Below are 23427 nucleotides of genomic sequence, written 5' to 3'. Positions count from 1 at the left end.
ATTCCTCTTCATAGCAAGTCTCCCTCTCTACAAACACAATGCTCCATCTCCCCAGAATACTAATCATCTGCACTAATCACATAGCAATCAACATCCTGCACGAATACTCATCTGGACATTCAACCAGCATCAGGTATTGTTCAGGTATCCTTGGACTACACAGACCTTCAAATACTTACCTGTGGTATCCTGTTGGAAACTGATGAACGTCATCAAATTTCTCACATTGACTGCTCCAGCCTCTGAAGGATGTCTTTACAAGTGCTCCAATCCTCCTTCATCCTGACCCTATTCTCCTTTCAGTTGTGAAAGTCGATACTTCCAGTCTGTCTCCCTCATCCTCAAATGGTGTGGCTGATAGTGTGTGATTCCCCTCTGCTGCTGCTCCTAGACGACAGTCAATGCTGTCTGTGAGATCTTGGACTTGCGCATTGGAGGGGTCATCTTGATTACCTTGAAGACTGAGAGAGGTATGGCCCAGAGGATAGGTCCTGGGTCGCTCGAGATGATAACCTGGATCTGGCCCTACTCAACAGCCTCCAGGTATCCTGTTGCTGCTGGTCCTTGGAATAGTCTTAACCATCCCCCATTATGATGGTAGTAGTACCAAGAGTGTTTCTATGTGATTGCTAGGTGTTCAGCTAGCAGTGCGTTTGCCTAGGGTGTTATTGCTGGTGCGTTGCCATTTTTTGCTGGTACAAGTCAAAAAAGCCACCCCCATGACTTCATGAAAGTCACACTTCTTAGCCAACCCAACACTTTACCACAACTTTTCCATTCAGCTAGGTTCGTCAACCATAGCTCCATACAGGACAGCCAGGAACATTGGGGTTGTGATTGATGATCAGTTAAACTTCACAGACCACATTGCTAGAAGTACCCGGTCCTGCAGATTTGCCTCATACAATATTATGAGGTCCAGTCCTTCCTTTCAGAGCATGCTACACAACTCCTTGTCCAAGCTCTTGTTCCACCAGACTGAAATATTTTAATGCTCTTTTGGCATGCCTTTCAGCATGCACTGTAAAACCTCTGCAAATGATCAAGAATGCTGCAGCAAAAGTGGTCTTTAACGAACCGAAGAGAGTGCACGTCACACCTCTCCTCATAAAATTGCACTGGTTGCCAATTGCTGCTTGCATCAAATTTAAGGCACTGATGTTTGCCTACAGAACAGCCACTGGCTCTGCACCCCTATACTTAAACGCACTACTTCAGACCTATGTGCCCTCCATAAGCTTGAATTCTGCAAGTGAACCATCCCAAACCATCTTGTGGTGCCATCCCAAAGAGGCACAAAATCACAGACCTTTATCTTGACTGTTCCCAAGCTGGTGGAATGACCAGCGCCTCAACCTGAGCTGCTGAGTCTTTAGCCATTTTCAAGAAACATCTTTTTCGTCAACATTTGAACCATTAATACTAATACTGTTTTAAAAATAACCTTGCTCCAGTTGTTGTGCTAGACTAACTGGTGCTAGACTCACAGAACTTGCATATTGTTGCCCTGTTGTTGACTGATTGCTTCTATTGCTCTCTTCATTTGTAAGTCGCTTTTGATAAAAGCGTCCACTAAATTATTAAATGTAATATGTAAGATCTTTTAAATAATGTTTTAATGCCAATACCTCCATGAACTGATCCAAACTATTAGTTTTCCTCCTGTGTAAAATCGGTTCTGTTCTCCTGCTCTGATTCTAAATATCTGAAGGCTTCAGAAACTTCAACAGATGACTGCAGGTCAATAATTAACACTGAGATATTGAAGAAAAACTATCTATAATGTTGCTTAGTAGCAATCTCTATGTTTGTAGCTTAAGAGAGCAACCGTTGACCTGTACTCTGAAACTCTTGAGTTTTAGAGTAAGTTTAGAATTGTCAAAATCAAACAAATCCAACCCAGTTTAAAGCAGGTTCTGCAGGTTCACAACACTCACTACAAACATTGTCAACTCAGGGTTTATGATTAAATGAAAGTGTGATATCTGTAACAGTCAATCACACCAAACATGGAAAGCGTCAGTTCCCTTTCAGTCGCTCACGTTCGACGTAACGTCGACGTGACGACGTAATTTGGATCACTTCAGGGAGCCCTATCAACTTCGAGTGTCTACAGAACGAGCCAATGAAAGTTGGCGTGCGTGAATCGCGTCACGCGCCCCCGCCCCGCCGCGCGGGTATAAACAGGAAGCGGGCGCACGCACACATTGTCTTTCACTTCGGAGCCGAGCTTTCGTGAGACTTCTGTCTACAAAGAGATTCAGCCCTTGAAGACTCAAAGGAGATCTACTCTCTGCCTACAGTGTTGGTGTGACGGCGCGATCAGCGGTGGCCGCGAGCATTGCAGCTCACAAACTGCTGTTTTCACAGCACTATTGTTCTGTGTTTGTGTGTGTGTCGGTTCGGTGGGCGTTTCCTTGTGTGTTAATCACACCGCGGCTACCCCTGGGTGCCTCAGCACTGAGAGAGTATTTCTTTTTTTTTTCAACCTTTTTTTTGTTTTACTAAAAGAGCAACACAAGCGTGACCCTGCGTCTTTTTCAAGATGTCATTCCGCTTGTGCGTTTCTGGATGCCGTCGTTCCCTGGCGCCAGCAGATGGCCACAGCAGTTGCCTCTCGTGTTTGGGCATTCAACACGCTGAGGCAGCTTTTGTGGATAGTTCATGTTCCCATTGCGGGAATATGACTATCGCAGCGCTTAGATCGAGACTCGCTTACCTCAAGGGAGGTGCAGTCCCCTCGCCTATGCCCCGATCTAGTGTCTATTCTGCCCCGCAGAATAGACCTACTTCAGTGCATGACCAGGGTGATCTGAGGATTACCGTGAGGGCTTCCCCGTCGAGTCATCCTCCGCGGGCCCCTCACGCCTCACAAGCGCTGCCGCCATTGGGGCTCCTTAGTGAACGTCTTGGTCCTTCTCCGGAACGGCCAACCGTTTCCTTTGGGGCTCCAGCTGACGATCAGATGTCGATCGCAGCATCGGAGGGGGAGCTGTCCTCTGGAAATGACGACTCGGCTGCGTTGCCCCCCTCGGGGTGTGTAGCGTTGTCCGAGCCGGATCCAGAATGGACTGCTATGCTTTCCCGGGCCGCCGAGAAGGTCGGGCTTGCGTGGAATCCTCCACCACGTCCCGAACCTTCTCGGTTGGACGATTGGTTTCTCGGGGCGGGCCGTGCTGGTTCTCAGTGCGCCGCCCCGGTACCTTTCTTTCCGGAAGTGCATGAGGAGCTTTCTAGGACGTGGAAGGCACCGTATAGTGCCCGAAGCCGTTCTAGTGGCTCCTCACCCCTCGCCACCCTCGACGGCGGGGCAGCTAAGGGGTATGTGGATATCCCCCCAGTGGAGCGGGCCGTCGCGATGCAGCTGTGTCCGGCGTCCACTTACTCTTGGCGGGGTAATCCACGCCTCCCGTCCAAGGCCTGTAAGTTTTCGTCCGGTCTAACGGCGAAGGCTTATAAGGCCTGTGGACAGGCTGCTTCCGCCCTCCATGCCATGGCGCTCTTGCAGGTCCACCAGGCCCAGGCGCTCATGGACATGAACGAGGGTGGTTCTGACCCAGAGCTCCTCCGGGAGCTCCGTGTGGCAACCGACCTCGCCCTCCGGGCGACGAAGGAAACCGCACGTTCGGTTGGTCAGGCGATGTCCACTCTGGTGGTCCAGGAACGCCACCTTTGGCTCAACCTGGCGGATATGAGGGACACCGATAAATATCGGTTCCTGGATGCCCCTCTTTCCCAGGTTGGGTTGTTCGGCGACGCGGTCGAGAGCTTTGCCCAACAGTTCTCGGCCGCACAGAAGCAGACGGAGGCCATCCGACACATCCTGCCCCGGCGGACCCCTGCTGCTCCCACCCGTCCGCCGGCCGCAGACCCTCCGTCTACTCGTCGCCGTGGTCGGCCTTCTGCGGCGTCCTCCGCTCCCGCTAAGCCCCAGCAGCAGCAGCCATCATCCAGGCCTCAGCGTGGAGCAAGCCGCAGGAAGCCGACCCCGCCCGTCCAGGCCGCTGCCAAACCAGGAGGCGAGCGACGGTGCAAACGACCCTGAGACGGGCGGCCCAGAGGTGGATCAAGTTGCTCTTCAGGAGATGGCGAAGGCGCCACTCCTTCCCCCGGTGGAGGGCCGGGCGGAGAATCTTTTGTTTCCTTTTCTTTTTGTTCCGCCACTGACCCACGGGTCAGTGGTACCCACAATTTCAATAAAAGAGCAATTTCTGAAACCTCCGGGCCCCAAGAGGGCGCGCTTGGCAGTCGACGACGCCGCCATGCCTTGTCACTCCCGAGCCCCTCTTTCATCGCCAGCAGGCAGCAGTGGCTGTGTACTGGACGCACTGACGCCTCCGCACACTCACTCTGCCCTTCGACGGAAGCAGGTATGTGCTGCACCACACACTCAGACCCCACTTCGGGCCGCTGTGCTGTCCGAGTCGGGTCCCTGCATTCCGCCGCGCTGCCCCACCCCGGGTACGTCTGTGGTGCCGTTGGTCCCGCTTGCTCGGTCTCTGGGAGCCTGGTTAATGCTTCCCAGCCCGTCTCGCTGGCTCATCCGTACCATCAGACTCGGCTATGCGATTCAGTTCGCCCGGCGCCCCCCTGCGTTCAAGGGTATTCTGTTCACCCGTGTTTTGGCGGACAATGCTCAGGTCAGAGATCGCAGTCCTACTGGCGAAGGATGCGATCGAGCCGGTCCCTCCAGCCGATATGAAGACCGGCTTCTACAGCCCGTACTTCATTGTACCCAAGAAAGGTGGTGGGTTACGACCAATCTTGGACCTGCGCGTCCTGAACCGGTCCCTTCACAGGCTACCGTTCAAGATGCTTACGCAGAAATGCATTTTCAAATGCATCCGTCCCCAAGATTGGTTTGCAGCGATCGACCTGAAGGACGCGTACTTTCATGTCTCGATTCTCCCTCGACACAGACCGTTTCTCCGCTTTGCGTTCGAGGGACGGGCATATCAGTACAAGGTCTTACCCTTCGGGCTGGCCCTGTCGCCCCGCGTCTTCACGAAAGTCACGGAGGCGGCCATTGCTCCCATGTGCGAGCGTGGTGTTCGCATCCTCAACTACCTCGACGACTGGCTTATTCTGGCCCAGTCGAGAGAGCAGTTGTGCGAACACAGGGACATGGTGCTCAGTCACCTCAGCCACCTAGGGCTTCGGGTCAACTGGGAAAAGAGCAAACTCACCCCCGGGCAGAGGATCTCTTTTCTCGGTATGGAGTTGGACTCGATCAGCATGACAGCGCGCCTCACCGAGGCCCGTGTCCAGTCAGTGTTGAACTGCGTGAGCACGCTCAAACGCAGAACAGCGGCACCACTGAAACTGTTTCAGAGGCTCCTGGGGCATATGGCATCTGCAGCCGCGGTTACGCCGCTCGGATTGCTTCATATGAGGCCGCTCCAACACTGGCTCCACGATCGAGTCCCGAGATGGGCGTGGCAGAGCGGCTCGTGCCGGGTCCAAGTAACTCCGCACTGTCGCCAAACTCTCAGCTTGTGGTCGGACCCTTCGTTCCTGCGGGCAGGTGTTCCCCTGGAACAAGTGTCCAGGCACTCTGTGGTCTCCACGGATGCCTCTACCACCGGCTGGGGGGGCCACGTACAACGGGCATGCAGCTTCAGGTCTGTGGACGGGGCCTCAACTGCATTGGCACATCAACTGCCTCGAGTTGTTAGCAGTACGTCTTGCATTGAGCCGTTTCAAAACGCTGCTACTAGGCAAGCATGTACTGGTCCGTACGGACAGCACTGCGACCGTTGCGTACATCAACCGCCAAGGTGGTCTACGCTCCCGCCGCATGTCACAACTCGCCCGCCATCTCCTCCTCTGGAGTCAGAAGCGTCTGAGGTCGCTTCGTGCCGTTTACATTCCGGGCCTGCTCAACCGTGCAGCCGACGAGCTCTCACGGCAGCAGGTGCTACCGGGAGAATGGCGACTCCATCCCCAGGTGGTCCAGCTGATTTTCAGGCGCTTCGGGACCGCTCAGGTAGATCTGTTTGCCGCCCCGGACACGTCTCATTGCCAGTTGTTCTATTCTCTGACCGAGGGGACCCTCGGCACGGATGCTCTGGCACACAGCTGGCCCCGGGGCCTTTGCAAGTATGCGTTTCCCCCAGTGAGCCTTCTTGCACAGACCTTGTGCAAAGTCAGGGAGGACGAGGAGCAGGTCTTGTTAGTTGCGCCGTATTGGCCCAACCGGGCCTGGTTCCCGGAACTAGTGCTCCTCGCGACAGCCCCTCCCTGGCCCATTCCTCTGAGAGAGGACCTGCTCTCTCAGAGACGGGGCACGCCTCTATGCATTGAAGTGGAACCTGTTCGTTGACTGGTGCTCCTCTCATGAGGAGAACCCCCGATCTTGCTCGATCAGAGCCGTGCTTTCCTTCCTGCAAGAAGGGCTGGAGCGAAGGCTGTCTCCCTCCACCCTTAACCCTCTGGGGACCAAAAACGCGCCCGCGCGTTTTGCTCGTTTTTTTTTTTAGCAATGAAAAATAAACACAAAATGCTCTGTTAATTTTGATCTTTCATTTTCGTGTAATACATCAATCGATCCTGTTCAGTTTCTATTTTTTTTCTGTATACTCACAATACAAATAAAGTGTTTTGCTTTTTGACAAATAAAGAAAAACTAACATGATGCTATTTCTGCCTTCTCTCTGTCAGTAAACTCCCATTTGAAACGCGTTCGAAAATTATCTATAACTCTTAAAGCTTTTAAATGAAGTAATTTATATAAAAAACAAATATTATCAGCTTCTGTAATCTGTATAAAAAGAGAGCGACTCCAGTCGAGCTCATTAGGAGCCATTCAAAAGTAATTTGACCACGCCCCGGAGAGCGCGTGCTATTCAAACGCAAATTCTGAGAACCATTTCAGTCTGTGAAACGCCCCCACATCAGCTGTAAACAAAGAGGCATAATATAGCCTACCTTATGGAGAAAATTTTCCGTGCTGATATGAGGAGCAGATCCCGCTGAGGAGTGAGGTAGGCTAAGTTATCCTTTCTCAAGTGTTAATGTGGAATAACGTTATGGAATAACGTTGTAGGCTTATGTAAACAAAAAGATGAATCGCGTTTCTATAATATGAATCGCGTTTCTGTGAGATGATTGAAGGGTACATATTTGTAAAGAGTGTTTAGCCTAAATATGAATCGCGCGTCTGTGTGTGAAAGAATAAACTGCTTTTACAGTTACAGTTACTGCGTTAAGTCAGGCGAAGTATGAAAGACAACATTTTGTTGACTAGATTTGGGTACAGTTTTTACTGTAGAATATACTGTCACATCAAATAAGCTTTTCTGCTCATATATATAAAATACTATTTTGTCAAAAATAAAGTCATAGACTAAGATGTTCCAATGTTGGCTATATTCAAACTAATGAATACATATGATAAAATGTAGGCCTATAATCTTTTTTTTTTTTTTTTTTTACAAAGAAAGAGTACTTTTTTGCAGAAATATTGCTGAAATTGTAATTATTGTTGTAATTGTAACCTTTTTAATAAAATAGCAAAACATATTTACAAGATAGATGTAAGCAAAATCTTAAATGGTCAATATAAGTCTTCTTCAAAATATATATTTTGTCTTTGCATTGTGGCTCAGTCAGTGTCACACCTGAATGAATGGCTAATTATGCAGAGTCATTATGCAGAGTGGGTGGGACTAAGGTGTAAACTACTCCTCCCCCTCGCATATTGGCTTTCCAAGCAAAACCTGTTTTACACCATTTAAATCAATGTATTTTTTTTTGTGAACGATAAAGCAAGACTATTTTCACATAATTTTGAAGCTAGAACTGAAAGGGACAACATCCATTAGTCAAAAGTCTTGTGGGCACATATTTTGTATGAGTTTTGTGGTCTTATTTCAGCAACTTTCATTTTTATTTTTTTAAATAACCACGCATAAACATTATTCTCTTAAAAATACAAACATCTACATACATGTTGCTCGCATATTATGGTAGGCCTGTTTGTGCTATATAGAGTGAATTTACACCTTTGCCATTAACATGTTTATAAATAACTGAAAAAAGCACAAATGTCAGAGCATGTCAGAACATCTCAAGGGCCCCAAAAACAGCTTGGTCCCCAGAGGGTTAAAGTGTATGTTGCCGCTATTGCCGCACATCACGATGCTGTTGATGGTAAGTCTTTGGGAAAGCATGACCTGATCGTCAGGTTCCTGAGGGGAGCGAGGAGACTGAATCCTCCTCGCCCACTCTCTATACCCTCTTGGGACTTGTCTCTGGTCCTTTCGGCACTTCAGAGACCACCCTTTGAGCCTCTGCAATCAGCTGAGTTAAAAATTCTGTCCTGTAAGACAGTACTCCTGGTTGCATTGGCCTCTATCAAGAGGGTAGGGGACCTGCATGCATTTTCGGTCGACGAATCGTGCCTAGAATTCGGCCCGGATAACTCTCACGTCATCCTGAGACCCCGGCCCGGATACGTGCCCAAGGTTCCTACCACTCCCTTCCGGGACCAGGTAGTGAACCTGCAAGCGCTGCCTTCGGAGGAGGCAGACCCAGCCCTGGCTTTTCTCTGTCCCGTTCGCGCTCTGCGTCTGTACGTGGACAGAACGCAAAGCCTCAGGACCTCAGATCAGCTCTTCGTCTGTTACGGAGGCCAGCAGAAAGGGAAGGCTGTCTCCAAGCAGAGGATGGCCCACTGGATAGTGGATGCCATCGCCTTGGCTTACGAAGCCCAAGGCGTGCCCTGCCCGCCTGGGTTGAAAGCCCACTCCACTAGGAGTGTCGCTTCTTCCTGGGCGCTGGCTCACGGCGCCTCGCTGACAGACATCTGTAGAGCTGCGGGCTGGGCGACACCTAACACGTTCGCTAGGTTTTATAGCTTACGTGTTGAGCCGGTTTCTTCCTGTGTGCTCGCTTCTACTAGCCGGTAACACCGAAGTTCCCGCTCTAGTGTCGGCTTGCTGCGCCACTCCCTTCCTAGGAACGGATACGTGCGCTTTTTACTCCAGTCAAGTTCCCCATTGGCGAACCCTGTGAGTTCCTCCGCACCCCTTCGGCAGTCGGACGTTGCGGAGCGTCCGACGCCAGGCCTAGTGCTCGTATGCTTGTGTAACTTGTGCTAGGCTGGGTTCCATATGTGGTGATCCCTGCGGCGATCCCATATGTGTATTCTTCCACGACCAGCTCCCTGCGGTGAGCCTGTGTCTTCCCTTGGCAGAGTCTGCTCTGCCGTCACTGTACGGTGTGTCTCCCCCTTCGGGTGGAGCCACCCCAGTGACATTCCATATGTCGCACTGCCCCTTCGGCCAGTCCATATGTGTATTCTCCACATGTTACCTCCCTTCGGGCAGGATGTGGCTCCGCAGCGTCCTTTCCCCTGGAAAGGTACGCTTTCCCAGTGTTATCCAAGAGTTTCACTGTGTGAGGTAGAATGGAACAGCAGTTGAACTCCCTCTACGCAGGTCTTCCGCCCCAGCAGTTGGGGGTCTGAGAGTCTTGCGTAGGGCGCTGGATGTGGCAGCAACCGTGGCGTTTTCCATGGGATCCCAATTACGTCGTCACGTCGACGTTACGTCGAACGTGAGCGACTGAAAGGGAACATCTCGGTTACTGATGTAACCCTCGTTCCCTGAAGGAGGGAACGGGAGACGTAACGTCCCGTCGCCACCGTTGCTGACCATCGCTGCATGGCCGTCACAAATCTCGGCTCCTCAGCGAAAAACAATGTGTGCGTGCGCCCGCTTCCTGTTTATACCCGCGCGGCGGGGCGGGGGCGCGTGACGCGATTCACGCACGCCAACTTTCATTGGCTCGTTCTGTAGACACTCGAAGTTGATAGGGCTCCCTGAAGTGATCCCAATTACGTCGTCACGTCGACGTTACGTCTCCCGTTCCCTCCTTCAGGGAACGAGGGTTACATCAGTAACCGAGACGTTTTCCACACTTCCAAACACTTGGTACAATTTACTTTTCTGCTGAAGATTAAGAGATTGTCATGAAAAATATAATGAATTTAAATGCATTTACAAGGCAGAAAAAAACAAAAAAAAAACACTTCTGCTGCCACAAAAGTTTGTAAAGGCAGCTGAAAGAAAGTCGGATTATATTAATGCAAGTGAATCAACTGAATTTATTAAATAATTTATAGTTTATTTTAAATGGAAGCCCTCAACTGCAACGTGAAAAAGTGTCTTAGATCCTTCCTGAACCTGAATTTCTTTTCTCGATCTTAATTTTTTTCAATTTCTCTCTCTTCAAATATTTTTTCTCTTATTAAAAACTTTTTCTCTCTTCAAAAACTTCTCTCTTATTTTCCCCCTCAAGTAGGCAACACAAAAGAGAAAAAAAAACAATGATGCTAGCTAACATCAGCATGCGGTACCAACCTCGGCCACCAGGCGCCACTATCAGTAAGCATGAAATCCAATCTAAGCATGAATAATAGATTTACAAGAAAGTTTTGCACATCATAATAAAGCATAAAAAAAGAAAAATGTAAATGTGTATACTGTTGTTAAAGGGAAAGTTCACCCAAAAATTAACTAATTACTCACCCTTATGTCGTTCCAAATCCGTAAGACTTTCGTTCATCTTTTGAACACATCTTTTTAATGAAATCTGAGAGCTTTCTGTCCCTCCAATTGACAGCCTACACAACTAACACTTTCAAGCCCAAGAAAGGCAGTAAAGACATCGTTGAAGTAATACATGTGACTCCAGTGGTTTAACCTCAATTTTATGAAGCAACGTTAGAGCTTTGTTTGCGCAAAAAACGTAATTTACCACTTTAGTTACAAAATAGTAATCTCCAACGTGCGCTCACGTAACAATGTCCGCTCTCGTGTCAACTCAACATGCATGCATGGTGGTACTCTCGTGAACGCACAATGGAGATTAATATTTTGGAAATAATGAGGTATGTTTTTTTTTGTTTGTTTTTTTTTGTACAAAAAGCACTCACATCACTTCATAAAATTGAGGTTAAACCACTGGAGTCACATGGATTACTTTAATCATGTCTTTACTACCTTTACGGCTGTGAATAGAGGGACAGAATGCTCTCAGATTTCATTAAAAATATCTCCATTGTGTTCCAAAAATCTTACAGGTTTGGAACGACAGAGTAATTAATGACTTAATTTTCATTTTTGGGTGAACTAAACCTTTAACGGTACCTCCTACATTTGTAGTGCAACAAATGCTGATTAGTGGCATTTTTACTTTTATTTTATTGAGCTAGTTTCATTAAATTCGGAACATTATTTTAAAGCTTCTGCTTATATTTTTGTGCAGATGTTTTGTTGGAATCACAACACTCACTGGAGCCAAGACAACAAGCATAGAGGCAAAACAAGTGGAAAGGTTTCAGAGAAGAGGAACAACAGTCAACCCTCATGTGTGTGCACATCTTTGAGTGTGTATATATTAACTCAAATAATATATTAATATATTGAAAGACTGAAAAAGTTTTGCCAGTAAAATCAGTTTTAATAAATATTTACTTGCAACACCCTTGACTTGGTTTTTATTAATGTGTAAATATATTCAGATAGTGTTCATCCTAATGCATTTAAATCAATATATTACAGTTTACTGTTAAAAAAATATTATTTTCAGCATTTTAAATGTTAATCTATTACATCATCTTGGATTTTTGGGGTATTTACAGGATTTTATTGGCAACTTTAGTTGCCAGGTAAATACTGTACTTTAGTGAAATTAAAAAATATTGCTGTAAAATAAACTACAAGTTTATTTTAGTTGCTGTAAAATATTTCACATACAACAATTAACAGTATTATACTGTAATTAATTTTACAACTTTTTTGCCAATAAATTCTGTTACATTTTTTACAGTGTGGAATGAAAGTGTGAATAAATGGAATAAAAGTGTGAATATATAGAATATAACTTGAATATATATAGAATGAAAGTCTGAATATATAGAATGAAAGTTTGAATATATGGAATGAAAGTCTGAATATATGGAATGAAAGTTAAATATATAGAATGAAAGTCTGAATATATGGAATGTAACCTGAAAATATGGAATGAAAGTCTGAATATATGAAAGAAACGAATATATAGAATGAAAGTCTGAATATATGGAATGAAACCTGATGATTTAAAAGGGAAGTCTGAATAGAGATTCGTAAATTGGGTTACAATTTATTTTACAGTATGTGTACACCGTGTAGTTACTAAAGAAAGTACTGGAAATATAAGGTGGGTAAACTACATGGGTTATTGTTAGGTTTAGGCATAGGTTCATGGTTAGTACCTAGTTATAACCCAACTATTGTAATTGCTATAATAAGTACATAGTATGTACACGCAGAACAGGACTGTAAAATAAAGTGCTACCGTAAATTCCTTAGAGAATGATGCATGAAGATCTTTCAGCAACACTTTGTTTTTAATTTGTCATTGTGTGAATTGTACCTGTGGGTAAAGGTGGGAGTGTGTTCATGGCCGTCTGGAGGGAACACACAGTTATGAATGGGGCTTTCGGAGTCAAAGTGAATGTTGCTTACATCTGCGTCTCTCTCCCACCTCTCTCTTGGAGGAGTACAGGTTGATGAGGACTCACAGACCGAGGTAAACAGCAGATTGAGAGAAGATATAAAATTCCAACTGGCTGTAAGGAGGAACTGTTGGAGGAAAAAAAATCCTGTTAAACAAAACATACTTGAATAAGCTCTTAAGGTCTGTTCACACCAAGAATAATATAATAATAATAATAATAATAATTAATATAGCTACAAGCAGTGATTAAGGGGCCAAGCACACTAACTGTAAAAATTACTAATTAAAAACATCTGTAGATGATTATAGGCAAAAGGTTGAAAAATCATAAATACAACCACTTGTAATATGATTTCATTGCCAATCACTTTTGGCCAAAAGGTGGTGCTATCACCAAATTGATATGGTCTGGTCACTGGGGGCTGTGGAGTGAAAATGACACAAAATTTGGTGTCAACATGGCAAAGCCCCTCAGATTCATTTGGCATCATGCAATCAAACTAGTTAATACATTAAATGATAATAATTCTGTATATAAAAATGACATATGTTTTGCTGGCATGGTCTGAAGATGATCTGAGTTGAATTTTGGTGAAAATCGGACTAATGATCTAGGAGTTCGAAAAAGTAGTTTTTCAATGTAATTCAAAATAATGGACAGCAAATTTGATACTGTGCCATACTTAGTATCACTGTTCTCTGTGACTGGATGACTGAAGGAATCTATCAAGACCGTTTCAATAGCTTAGCTAATTAGCATCAGCTAATGCTCAGCTTCATTACAATAGGCAAAAATATTTAAAAGCTATTGGTATTTTTGACTACAAGGTGGCACTGTACCGAAACTTACATGTAAAGCATCGTGCAGAAGACACATACTGAGTTTTGTAATGATACGGCAATGTGTTTGTAAAATATAGCATTTTACGACAAAATTAAAAATGGCCAATACTCAAAATGGCTGACATGGAAAAACTGGATACTTTTGTGATATTTGGACAAACTATTTAAAAGTTAAAAAACAAGTAACCTGACAACCTTTTTTCCTGACAAGTAAGATGGCGCTGTGACAGAATTGTGCAAATACTCTTAGGTCATGCTTGTGATGACGCACAAAGGTTAATCTCAATACGTGAAGCGTGTTGAGGGGCCAAGATGGCGCTATTGCAAGCAGACACGCTGCGCTTTTAATCCTCAGACATCATCGTGATTTACATGCAATAAGTGAGGAAAACTACTTTTTTCTTCTTATTTTGCTAATGACATATTAGGGATTAATATTATTTTTGTTTGAAAATTCGGTCATATGGGCAAACGTAAAGTGAAACATCACTCTGAGACGAGCATGGAGAAAAATGAAAAAATTGCTCCATCCCAACTCTTCGCATCATATCCCGACGATGCAATGCTGACAGATGTATCCAGTGTTTCTACGGAGACTGTCGATTCAGAGAATTTATCAGCAACTCCTCTACCTTGTACTCCAGCTAAAAGCCCAGCACCAAAAAGAGGAAAGATTACATCTCCTGATTCTGACATTGATAAGGTTATGGCCGCTATTCAGTCTCTCTCCGCAAAATGTGAAGTTATTTTTGAGAAGGTTACTTCTATGGAGACAACGGTGAGAAACTTGGATCATGCCATGAACTTTATGAATGAAACTGTTGAAAAACTACTTAAAGATACCGCTAACCACAACGGGAGAATTGTTGCGTTGGAAAAGAAGACCTTAGATCTGAGAGAGGAAAACAAACAACTCAAACTTCAATTGCTGGAGGCGAATAGCTATCGACGAAGATGGGGGCTGAGACTGCAGGGGGTGAAGGAGGAAGATCAACAGGAAAACACTCGGGATCTGGTGATCAATATTCCTGGCAAGATTTCTCCGAAAATTGCTGGAAAGCTACCGGAGGTGGTGGATTCCGTGCACAGAATTGGAAAGAAGAAAGACGGTAACACAGCGAGAGGCATAATCATTCAATTCAGCATGCGTCACTATCGTGATATCGTATGGAGGGATGCAAGAGGCTCGAAATTTCTGGAGGATGCCCATCTCCGTCTAAATTTGTCACCTGTGACCTGATGAAAGAGCGATTCGGGCCAAAGCTTGGTCTTTGGTTCAGAAAGCTAGAGAAGAAGGCAAAAGAGCGTCTTTCATAGGTGCTTTTGCTTACATCGAAGGTAAAAAAGTGAATGTTGACATTTAATCATACTGAGTGAAAATGGACATACACTGATAGTTGTTATTTAAAGTTCTTTGGACATTTCATAGTCCCTAACAACTCACAATGTGGTTGTTGCAATAATTGCTGGTTGACATCTTGTTGCATGCAAGATCCCGATGGGTCTATTTGTTTTATTCTAACGAGAAACTTAACCTAATTTGGGAGGTCTTTCTTTTTTCTTTTTTTTTCTTCTCTCTCTCTCTTTCTTTTTCATTGTTCGTTCTGTTGGATGACAGTTTTTAATTTTGGGAGATTAGATCTTATTTCTCTTAATGTTAGATGTCTAAGGGATATCGATAAAAGGAAGGCACTTTTTCTTTTCGTTAAACAAAGGGAGGCTCAAATTATTTTGTTTCAAGAAACTCACTCTTGTGAGAATGCTATAAAGTTTTGGAAGTCTCAGTGGGGTGATTCTGGTTTTTTTTGTCATGGAACAAACCATTCTGCAGGGGTCGCTGTTTTCCTAAATAAGTTGAAAGGAGACATAGTGGAAACAATTTATTCTGGTGAAGGGAGATGGATTATAATCATTGTAAATATTGAAATTTATCATTTGTAATGTTTACGGTCATAACAAAACGTCTTAAATGCATCTATGTTCAAGAAACTTAGTTTGATACTTATAAATCTAAAAAGTAAACACACAGATGCTTATTTATTGATAGGAGGAGACTTTAATGAAGCCCTCAATGACTCTGTGGATAGACTTCCCTCAAAGAATAGTACATCTAAGATTTTTGAGTTGCTCTGTGATGATTTACAGGTCACTGATGTTTGGCGCTTTTTACATCCTCATCATAGGGAATATACATGGACAAATAATGCTCTTTCTCGTAAATCAAGAATTGATTTTTGGCTCCTATCTATTAATGCAGTCCAATTTGTTTTGGATACTCAGATTATTTATGCACCTTTATCAGATCACAAATTAATTTTAATTTCTTTAATTGGCAATTCAAATAGTTGTAAAAAAATTCGTGGTTACTGGAAATTTAATAATAAGTTACTTTCAGATGTAAAATTTGTAGATGGTGTTAACAAAATATCTTCTATTTTGGTCGATGAATCTATGAATCATATCCAAAGATGGAATTTTTTTTTATTTAAAGTTAGACAATTGGCAATGCGTCGAGGTAAAGAACTTAAAAGAGTTAATTCCCAAAGATGTCAAGTTCTTCTTAATGAACTTGATAAGTTATTGTCCAAGGAAAATCTTAATACTGAAGAGGAAACATATCTATCTAATTTGCGAAATGAAATAGATGATCTTTATCTTGATTTAGCCAAAGGTGCATTCATAAGATCCAGGGCTAAATGGTTAGAAATGGGAGAGAAAAATACCAGCTACTTTTTTTCTTTGGAAAAAAGATATATGAAAAGAAATTCTGTAACGGCTTTAAAAATTGATGATAACATCAACAAAAACCCCTCTGAAATAAATAATTATGTATATTCTTTTTTTAATAAATTATATAGTTCAAATTATAATGTAAATTATGTGAATTCCTTTATACAAAAAACCAAACAATACATTCCAATAATTTCTAATGAGTTTAAAAAATTTGCGAAAAGGACCTTACTTTAACTGAACTAACCAACGCAATGCAGTCTATGAAGAGAGGCAAATCCTTTCTTTTTTTTCTTTTTTTTTTGTATAGCGCTTTTCACAATACAGATTGTATCAAAGCAGCTTCACAGTATTAAATTAAAATAATACAACAAAGTTTTTTCCAAGAGGAATTTATTGATTGATAAAATTAAATTAAATATCCCCAAAATATCCCCAACTGAGCAAGCCAAAGGCAACAGTGGCAAGGAACCGAAAAACTCCATCAAGTGACCTAATGGTGTCCTAAAACTCCATCAGGTGACCTAATGGAGAAAAAAAAAAACCTTGGGAGAACCCAGGCTCAGTCGGGGGCCAGTTCTCCTCTGGCATTTATGAGCCAGAGGCCGGATTGTAGTTTGAACTGTAGGATTATAAGAATGCCTGGCTGAAGAGATGCGACTTTAATCTAGTTTTAAACTGGGAGAGCGAGTCTGAGCAACGAACAGTATCAGGAAGACTATTCCAGAGTTTTGGAGCCAAATGTGAAAATGCTCTCCCTCCTTTGGTGGTTCTGGATATCCTAGGTATGACCAAAAGCCTAGAATTTAGTGATCTTAAAGAGCGCGATGGATTATAGGGTGATAGAAGATCCGTTAAATAGACTGGAGCTAAGCCGTTTAGGGCTTTATAAGTCAGTAGCAATACCTTATAATTAATACAGAGCTTTATAGGTAACCAATGGAGTGATGATAAAATCGGTGTTATATGATCATATTTTCTTGATCTCGTAAGAACTCTAGCGGCGGCATTTTGGACTAACTGTAGCTTGTTTATTGAGGATGCAGGACAACCAGCTAATAAAGCATTACAGTAATCCAGTCTCGAGGTCATGAATGCATGAACTAACTTTTCTGCATCAGAAACTGATAGCATATTACGTAGCTTAGCAATGTTTTAAATCCCTGGGCTCAGACGGCCTAACTATTGAATTTTATGCACATTTTTGGGAAACTATCAAGAGACCACTACTTAAAATGTATAATGATTGTATTATTAATGAAGAATTAAGTACTTCTATGAAACAAGGGCTCATCACCCTGATACCAAAACTAGGTAAAGATCTTCTCTCACTTGACAATTGGAGGCCAATCACATTACTAAATTTAGATTACAAAATTATTTCATTAGTCTTTGCCAAAAGACTAAAAACAGGTTTGTCTGATATAATTAATGAAACACAAACAGGTTTTATGCCTAAACGACAAATAAGCTGTAATATCAGGCTAATCTTAGATCTCATAGATTATGCACATCATATTAATTCAGATGCAATCATATTGTTTCTAGACTTCTACAAAGCGTTCGATACCATTGAACACAAATTTCTATTTTTGACACTTGAGTTGTTTGGCTTTGGAGAGAAATGTATCAAATTTGTTAAAATGATATATAAGGATATTAATAGCTCGGTTCTTTTACAATTTGATACCTCTACTAGATTTCCTATCAATAGGGGAGTGAGGCAAGGTTGTGGAATCTCTCCTTTTTTGTTTGTGTTAGTTGTGGAATTACTCTCGCTGAGTGTTCGCAATAATCCTGATATTAAAGGGGTGTCCATTTTTTATCGTGAGATCAAAATTTCACAACTTGCGGATGATACAACCCTGTTTTTAGAGAATACAAATCAGGTTGGTAAGGCTCTTGAAACAATTAATGCATTCTCAGAGGCTTCTGGTCTAAATTTAAATATTTCTAAATGTGAAATTCTTTGTTTATTTGACTCTCCTGAAACTTCTGTGAATAATATACCCATTAAAGATAGTGTGAAATATCTTGGTATTCATATTTCTAAGAAAATATCTCTTAGACAAGATATGAATTTTCTTCCTAACATTAAAAAAGCTAAATTAATATTTAACAATTGGCTTCAAAGAGATTTATCTTTTCTTGGTAGAGTTCTTTTAATAAAAGCTGAAGGTCTAGCTCGCTTTATTTATCCATCCTTTTCATTATTTGTCCACGAGAATACCTGCAAACAGATTAATAGTTTATTGTTTAAGTTTTTTTGGAAAAACAAACATCAGCATCTGAAGAAACAGGTTTTATGTGGTAAAAAAAGCTGAGGGAGGTTTTGAAATGCTTGATTTTTTTAATGTTAATAATACTTTTAAATTGAATTGGGTAAAGAGTTGTGTCAATTCGCCAGAGTCTATTTGGTATTTTATCCCACATAATATCTATAAAAATGTGGGTGGGCTTAAGTTTTTGCTCACCTGTAATTTCTCTCCTTCTAAGCTTCCTATAAAGTCAAGTCAAGTCAAGTCAAGTCAAGTTTATTTGTATAGCACTTTTCACAATACAGATTGTATCAAAGCAGCTTCACAGTATTAAATTTAAATAATACAACAAAGTTTGTTTCAAGAGGAACCTATTGATTGATAAAATTAAACCAAATATCCCCAAAATATCCCCAACTGAGCAAGCCAAAGGCAACAGTGGCAAGGAACCGAAAAACTCCATCAAGTGACCTAATGGTGTCCTAAAACTCCATTAGGTGACCTAATGGAGAAAAAAAACCTTGGGAGAACCCAGGCTCAGTCGGGGGCCAGTTCTCCTCTGGCATTTATGAGCTAGAGGCCGGATTGTAGTTTGAACTGTGGGATTATATGAATGCCTGGCTGAAGAGATGCGACTTTAATCTAGTTTTAAACTGGGAGAGCGAGTCTGAGCAACGAACAGTATCAGGAAGACTATTCCAGAGTTTTTGAGCCAAATGTGAAAATGCTCTCCCTCCTTTGGTGGTTCTGGATATCCTAGGTATGACCAAAAGCCTTGAATTTAGTGATCTTAAAGAGCGCGATGGATTATAGGGCGATAGAAGATCCGTTAAATAGACTGGAGCTAAGCCGTTTAGGGCTTTATAAGTCAGTAGCAATACCTTGTAATTAATACGGAACTTTATAGGTAACCAATGCAGTGATGATAAAATCGGTGTTATATGATCATATTTTCTTGATCTCGTAAGAACTCTAGCGGCGGCATTTTTGGACTAACTGTAGCTTGTTTATTGAGGATGCAGGACAACCAGCTAATAAGGCATTACAGTAATCCAGTCTCGAGGTCATGAATGCATGAACTAACTTTTCTGCATCAGAAACTGATAGCATATTACATAGCTTAGCAATGTTTCTAAGGTGGAAAAAGGCTGTTTTTGTAACATATGAAATATGATTTTCAAAAGACAGGTTGCAATCGAGTATAACACCCAGGTCTTTTACTGTAGAGGATAAAGTAACAGGACATCCTATGATGTTAAAGTTGTATTGTGCGAGGTTTTGTGGGCGGTTTTTTTGAACCGATAAGTATTACCTCTGTCTTGTCTGGATTTAATAAAAGAAAATTACGCGTCATCCAATCTTTTATATCTTTAACACACTCTGTCAATTTGGAAAATTTAGCGTTTTCATCCGGCCTTGATGAAATATATATTTGAGTGTCATCAGCATAACAATGGAAACTAATTCCATGTTTCCTTATAATATTTCCAAGTGGCATCATATATATTGAAAATAACAGAGGGCCATAGTTTACTGGAGTTATGATCGATTTTTCTCCATTTAAATAGACAAAATGGTAGCGGTCAGATAGGTATGATTTGAACCAGCTTAGTGCTTGTCCTTGAACACCAGTATAATTTTGTAGTCGATCTAAGAGTATTGTGTGATCTATAGTATCGAACGCAGCACTAAGATCAAGTAAAACTAGTATTGAGATACAGCCTTGGTCAGAAGCTAAAAGTAAATCATTTGTGATTTTGACGAGCGCAGTTTCAGTGCTATGATGCGGTCTGAATCCAGACTGAAACTTTTCATAGATATCATTTTGTTGCAAGAAAGAGCCCAGTTGAGCGGACACCACTTTTTCTAATATTTTAGACATAAATGGAAGATTTGAAATGGGTCTATAATTTGCTAGATTATTATGATCTAATTGTGGTTTCTTAATGAGAGGTTTTATAATATCATATTATAAAAAAATATCATATTATATAAAGCTTTCTAAATTCCACGAACAGGCTCTTTTGGCATGGAAACTTTGCTTTGTTCACAATTTTTCCCCACATAAAGTTAAGCTATGGAACAATGAAACTATACTTGCTAAGAACAAGTCGATTTTTCTTAAGAATTGGCATGAAAAAGGTATTGATTATCTTTGTGATTTGTTAGATCCACAAGGGAATGTTTATTCTTATTATGATTTCATGTCTAAACATAATTTCCCTGTTATTCATAAGTAATTTCCTACAATGGTAAAAGCTATACCAAATGGACTTGTTCATCTAATGAAATGTCATTTATCTTTTGAAGAGATTGTAAAGAGTGAGCAGAAATTTATGATTGAAGATAAGAGTATTTACGACCCAAAATGTAATAATAAAATTAAGAAATGTGTTTCAGTCAAGAAAAATAATTACTCCGAGGGGGAAATTTTTTTGGAATTCTTTGATAGATAATATTAATTGGAAAAAAGCATGGCTTTTACCTTACAAATTTTGTATCCCCAACAAGATGAAAGAATTACACTTAAGAATTTTACATAATATTTATCCCACCAACGAACTCACATCTAAATTTGGTAATGGTAACTTGAATTGTAATTTCTGTAAAAGCAGTACGGAGTCAATTGATCATCTTTTTTTTAATTGCTCCCTTGTTAAAGAATTTTGGTTGGATTTGTCAAAACTAAAATTAGATATTGAATTTGTATTGGGTGATGTAATTTGTTATTTTTCTCATTGTAATCATAAAATAGAATATATTGGGAACATATTTATTTTATTCGCAAAATATTTTATCCATAAGTGTAAGTTTTCTCTAAAAGTACCCAAATTATCTAATTTTTTGTGTGACTTTAACTATTTAATTAAGACGTTGAAAAAAATTAACAACAAAAAAAAGTGTCAAATTTTTGAAATTATGATACTTTGTTGAGCGAAGTGTAATTGGATTAATACGTTTTTTTTTCTTTGTAGGAATAATTAAAATGTATCTATTGTCTTCCATTTTTATGTTTTTGTCATCCACTGTCATTTCATTGTTATGAATGTTCAGTTGTATTATTTTTGTTATTTGATTGTTCAACTGCAATAAAAAATAAATAAAAAAAATAATAATCTCAATACGCTAAAGGCTTGCAGAGATATAACATCACATCTATTTTGGTGTGTTTTTTTGTAGAATTTGTTCACACATTCTTTGAGAAAGGTGTAACTAATCTAGTGGTGCACGATATATCGGCGATATGGTCATTTTTTTACACATCGGTATCGTTCCGATGTCAAAATAGGGCCGATGTGAACAGGCCGATAATCATTCCTGTGTATTTGACGTGTGAAGTTGACGATGCTGACTCGCGATCTTCGCAGTAGTGAACGCGCCTGAAAGAAATGCACATTTCATACGGATGACATAAGCAGAGAGCAGTCTGTTTTCTTTCGTTTTGAATTGTTCTGTTGAAAAGTACACATTTCAAGCTTTCTATATGTCTCAGGTCTGTGAGGCAAGTAGACTACCTTAACCCTCTGAGGTCGACAAACGCGCCCACGCGTTTTGCTGGATTTTTTTCAGTTCAGTTCAAAAGAAATTAATTTTGCTCTGTTGACTTTGATATTACAAGCAAGTTTCATACATCAATCGATTCTGTTAAATGTGTATTATTTTTGTGTATACTCACAATAAAAACAAAGTGTTGTGCTTTTTGCCAAATAAAGAAAAATAAACGTGATGCGAGTTCTGCCTTCTCTCTGTCAGTGAAGACCATTCTGAAACGCGTCCGAAAATGAACAATAACTCAACGAATACTGAGTCAAACAGGCATACAGTCACACAGGCATGAAGCTTGAATTCTCTTCTTTAAAATGAGGTAATTTATATAAAAAAAAAATATTCTCATCTTGTGAAATCTGTGTTAAAAGAGAGCGATTCCAGTCGAGCTCATTAGAGCTCATTCAAAGGTAATGTGACTCCGCCCACGGAGAGCGCGCGCTATTCAAACGCAAATTACTGAGGCAAACCTGTGAACGCCCCCATATCAGCTCGAGAAAACACAAGTTTAATCATATCATTGTAGCCTACGTGTTTACACCATCTGGCAGCGCTGTGAGGAATAATAATAACGGAAAATCTACCTCAGAGTGCGGGTATTGCAGGAGAGAGGATCCGAATATGTAGTAAGTTTTTTTTCCTTCTCAAGTTAATCGCGTTTCTGTGAATGAATGAACGGCAGCCGCAGAGATGCGCGCTGTTTATCACAGCTCGCAAAAAGACAGTTTAAATTTAAATTGCGTCTCTGTGTGAATGAATGATGATGTTTTAGCAAACTGTATTGCTATACTGAGATGAGTAAACTGAAAATTAACATTTATATGCCCTAATATTTCATAAAAACAACGTTACAGTCAGGCGTTTCTGTTTGTGAATGAATGTTTCGGTTTTAGCAAACTGTATTGCTATACTGAGTAAAAATCGACTGAAATGTTGAAATAAAATGTATTTGTATAAGCAACGTATTAAACTGCAAATTAACATTTATATTTCTTATAATAAAAACGAAAGACCTATGTTACAGACATATGAAAGACAACATTTCGTTGATTAGTTTTGGATAGATTATACATTTTTACTGTAAAATATCTGCCAACTCAAATAAGCCAATATTTGTTTGCCAATATTTGCTCATGTTAAATATAGTATGTTTTGTCAAAAATAAAGTAATCAAATAATCAATCAAATCCTTAACTTTGAAATATGTATGATAAAATGTATACTTTAGTTTTTACAAAGAAAGATTACACTTGAATTGTTGTTGTAATTGTAACCTTTTTAATAAAAAAATATATTTACAAGGTAGATGTAAACAAACTATTAAAAGGTAATAAGGTAATAAGCCTTTTCTTTAAATAATTTTTATTGTGTTTTATTAGTGACAAATTTGGGGAGAGGATAAATATTCCAAAACTGAAAATACAGTATGAGAATTAACTGCACAATTACTAGACATGTTTTCCTTGGATATTATAGGCCAAATTGCAAGCACACTATGTGGAAAAATAAAAAATAATTGAGATGCTTCCAACTGTTGCTCTTGCAT

At 41.2% G+C, this 23427-nt stretch overlaps 2 protein-coding genes across 8 annotated transcripts in view; one reads left to right on the top strand and one right to left on the bottom strand.

The window, feature by feature from the left end:
* The window catches only part of pkmyt1 (protein kinase, membrane associated tyrosine/threonine 1), a 115565-nt gene that overhangs the window by 50561 nt on the left and 41577 nt on the right, over positions 1 to 23427 (bottom strand). For 4 of the 7 annotated variants that reach the window (XM_082152759.1, XM_082152761.1, XM_082152762.1 and 1 more), the window contains exon 7: positions 12421 to 12629. In XM_082152759.1, coding sequence (XP_082008885.1) covers positions 12421 to 12629 — 209 coding nt within the window. The remainder of the gene's footprint in view (positions 1 to 12420; positions 12630 to 23427) is intronic. The other 3 variants (XM_082152763.1, XM_082152764.1, XM_082152765.1) reach the window with 1 other exon arrangement.
* LOC309485763 (uncharacterized protein) lies at positions 2023 to 6083 on the top strand. Its single transcript, XM_082152789.1, has 2 exons — positions 2023 to 4602; positions 4641 to 6083. The coding sequence occupies exon 1, from the start codon at positions 2546 to 2548 to the stop codon at positions 4043 to 4045; it is 1500 nt and encodes a 499-aa protein (XP_082008915.1). The 5' UTR covers positions 2023 to 2545; the 3' UTR covers positions 4046 to 4602; positions 4641 to 6083.

The sequence above is a fragment of the Leuciscus leuciscus genome (assembly GCF_965113295.1).
Source record: "Leuciscus leuciscus genome assembly, chromosome: 21".
Taxonomy (NCBI): domain Eukaryota; kingdom Metazoa; phylum Chordata; class Actinopteri; order Cypriniformes; family Leuciscidae; genus Leuciscus; species Leuciscus leuciscus.
This window is presented reverse-complemented; position numbering and strand designations above follow the sequence as displayed.

Coding starts and splice junctions, on each gene's coding strand:
- LOC309485763 (XM_082152789.1), top strand. CDS start 2,546: ATGTCATTCCGCTTGTGCGTTTCTGGATGCCGTCGTTCCCTGGCGCCA.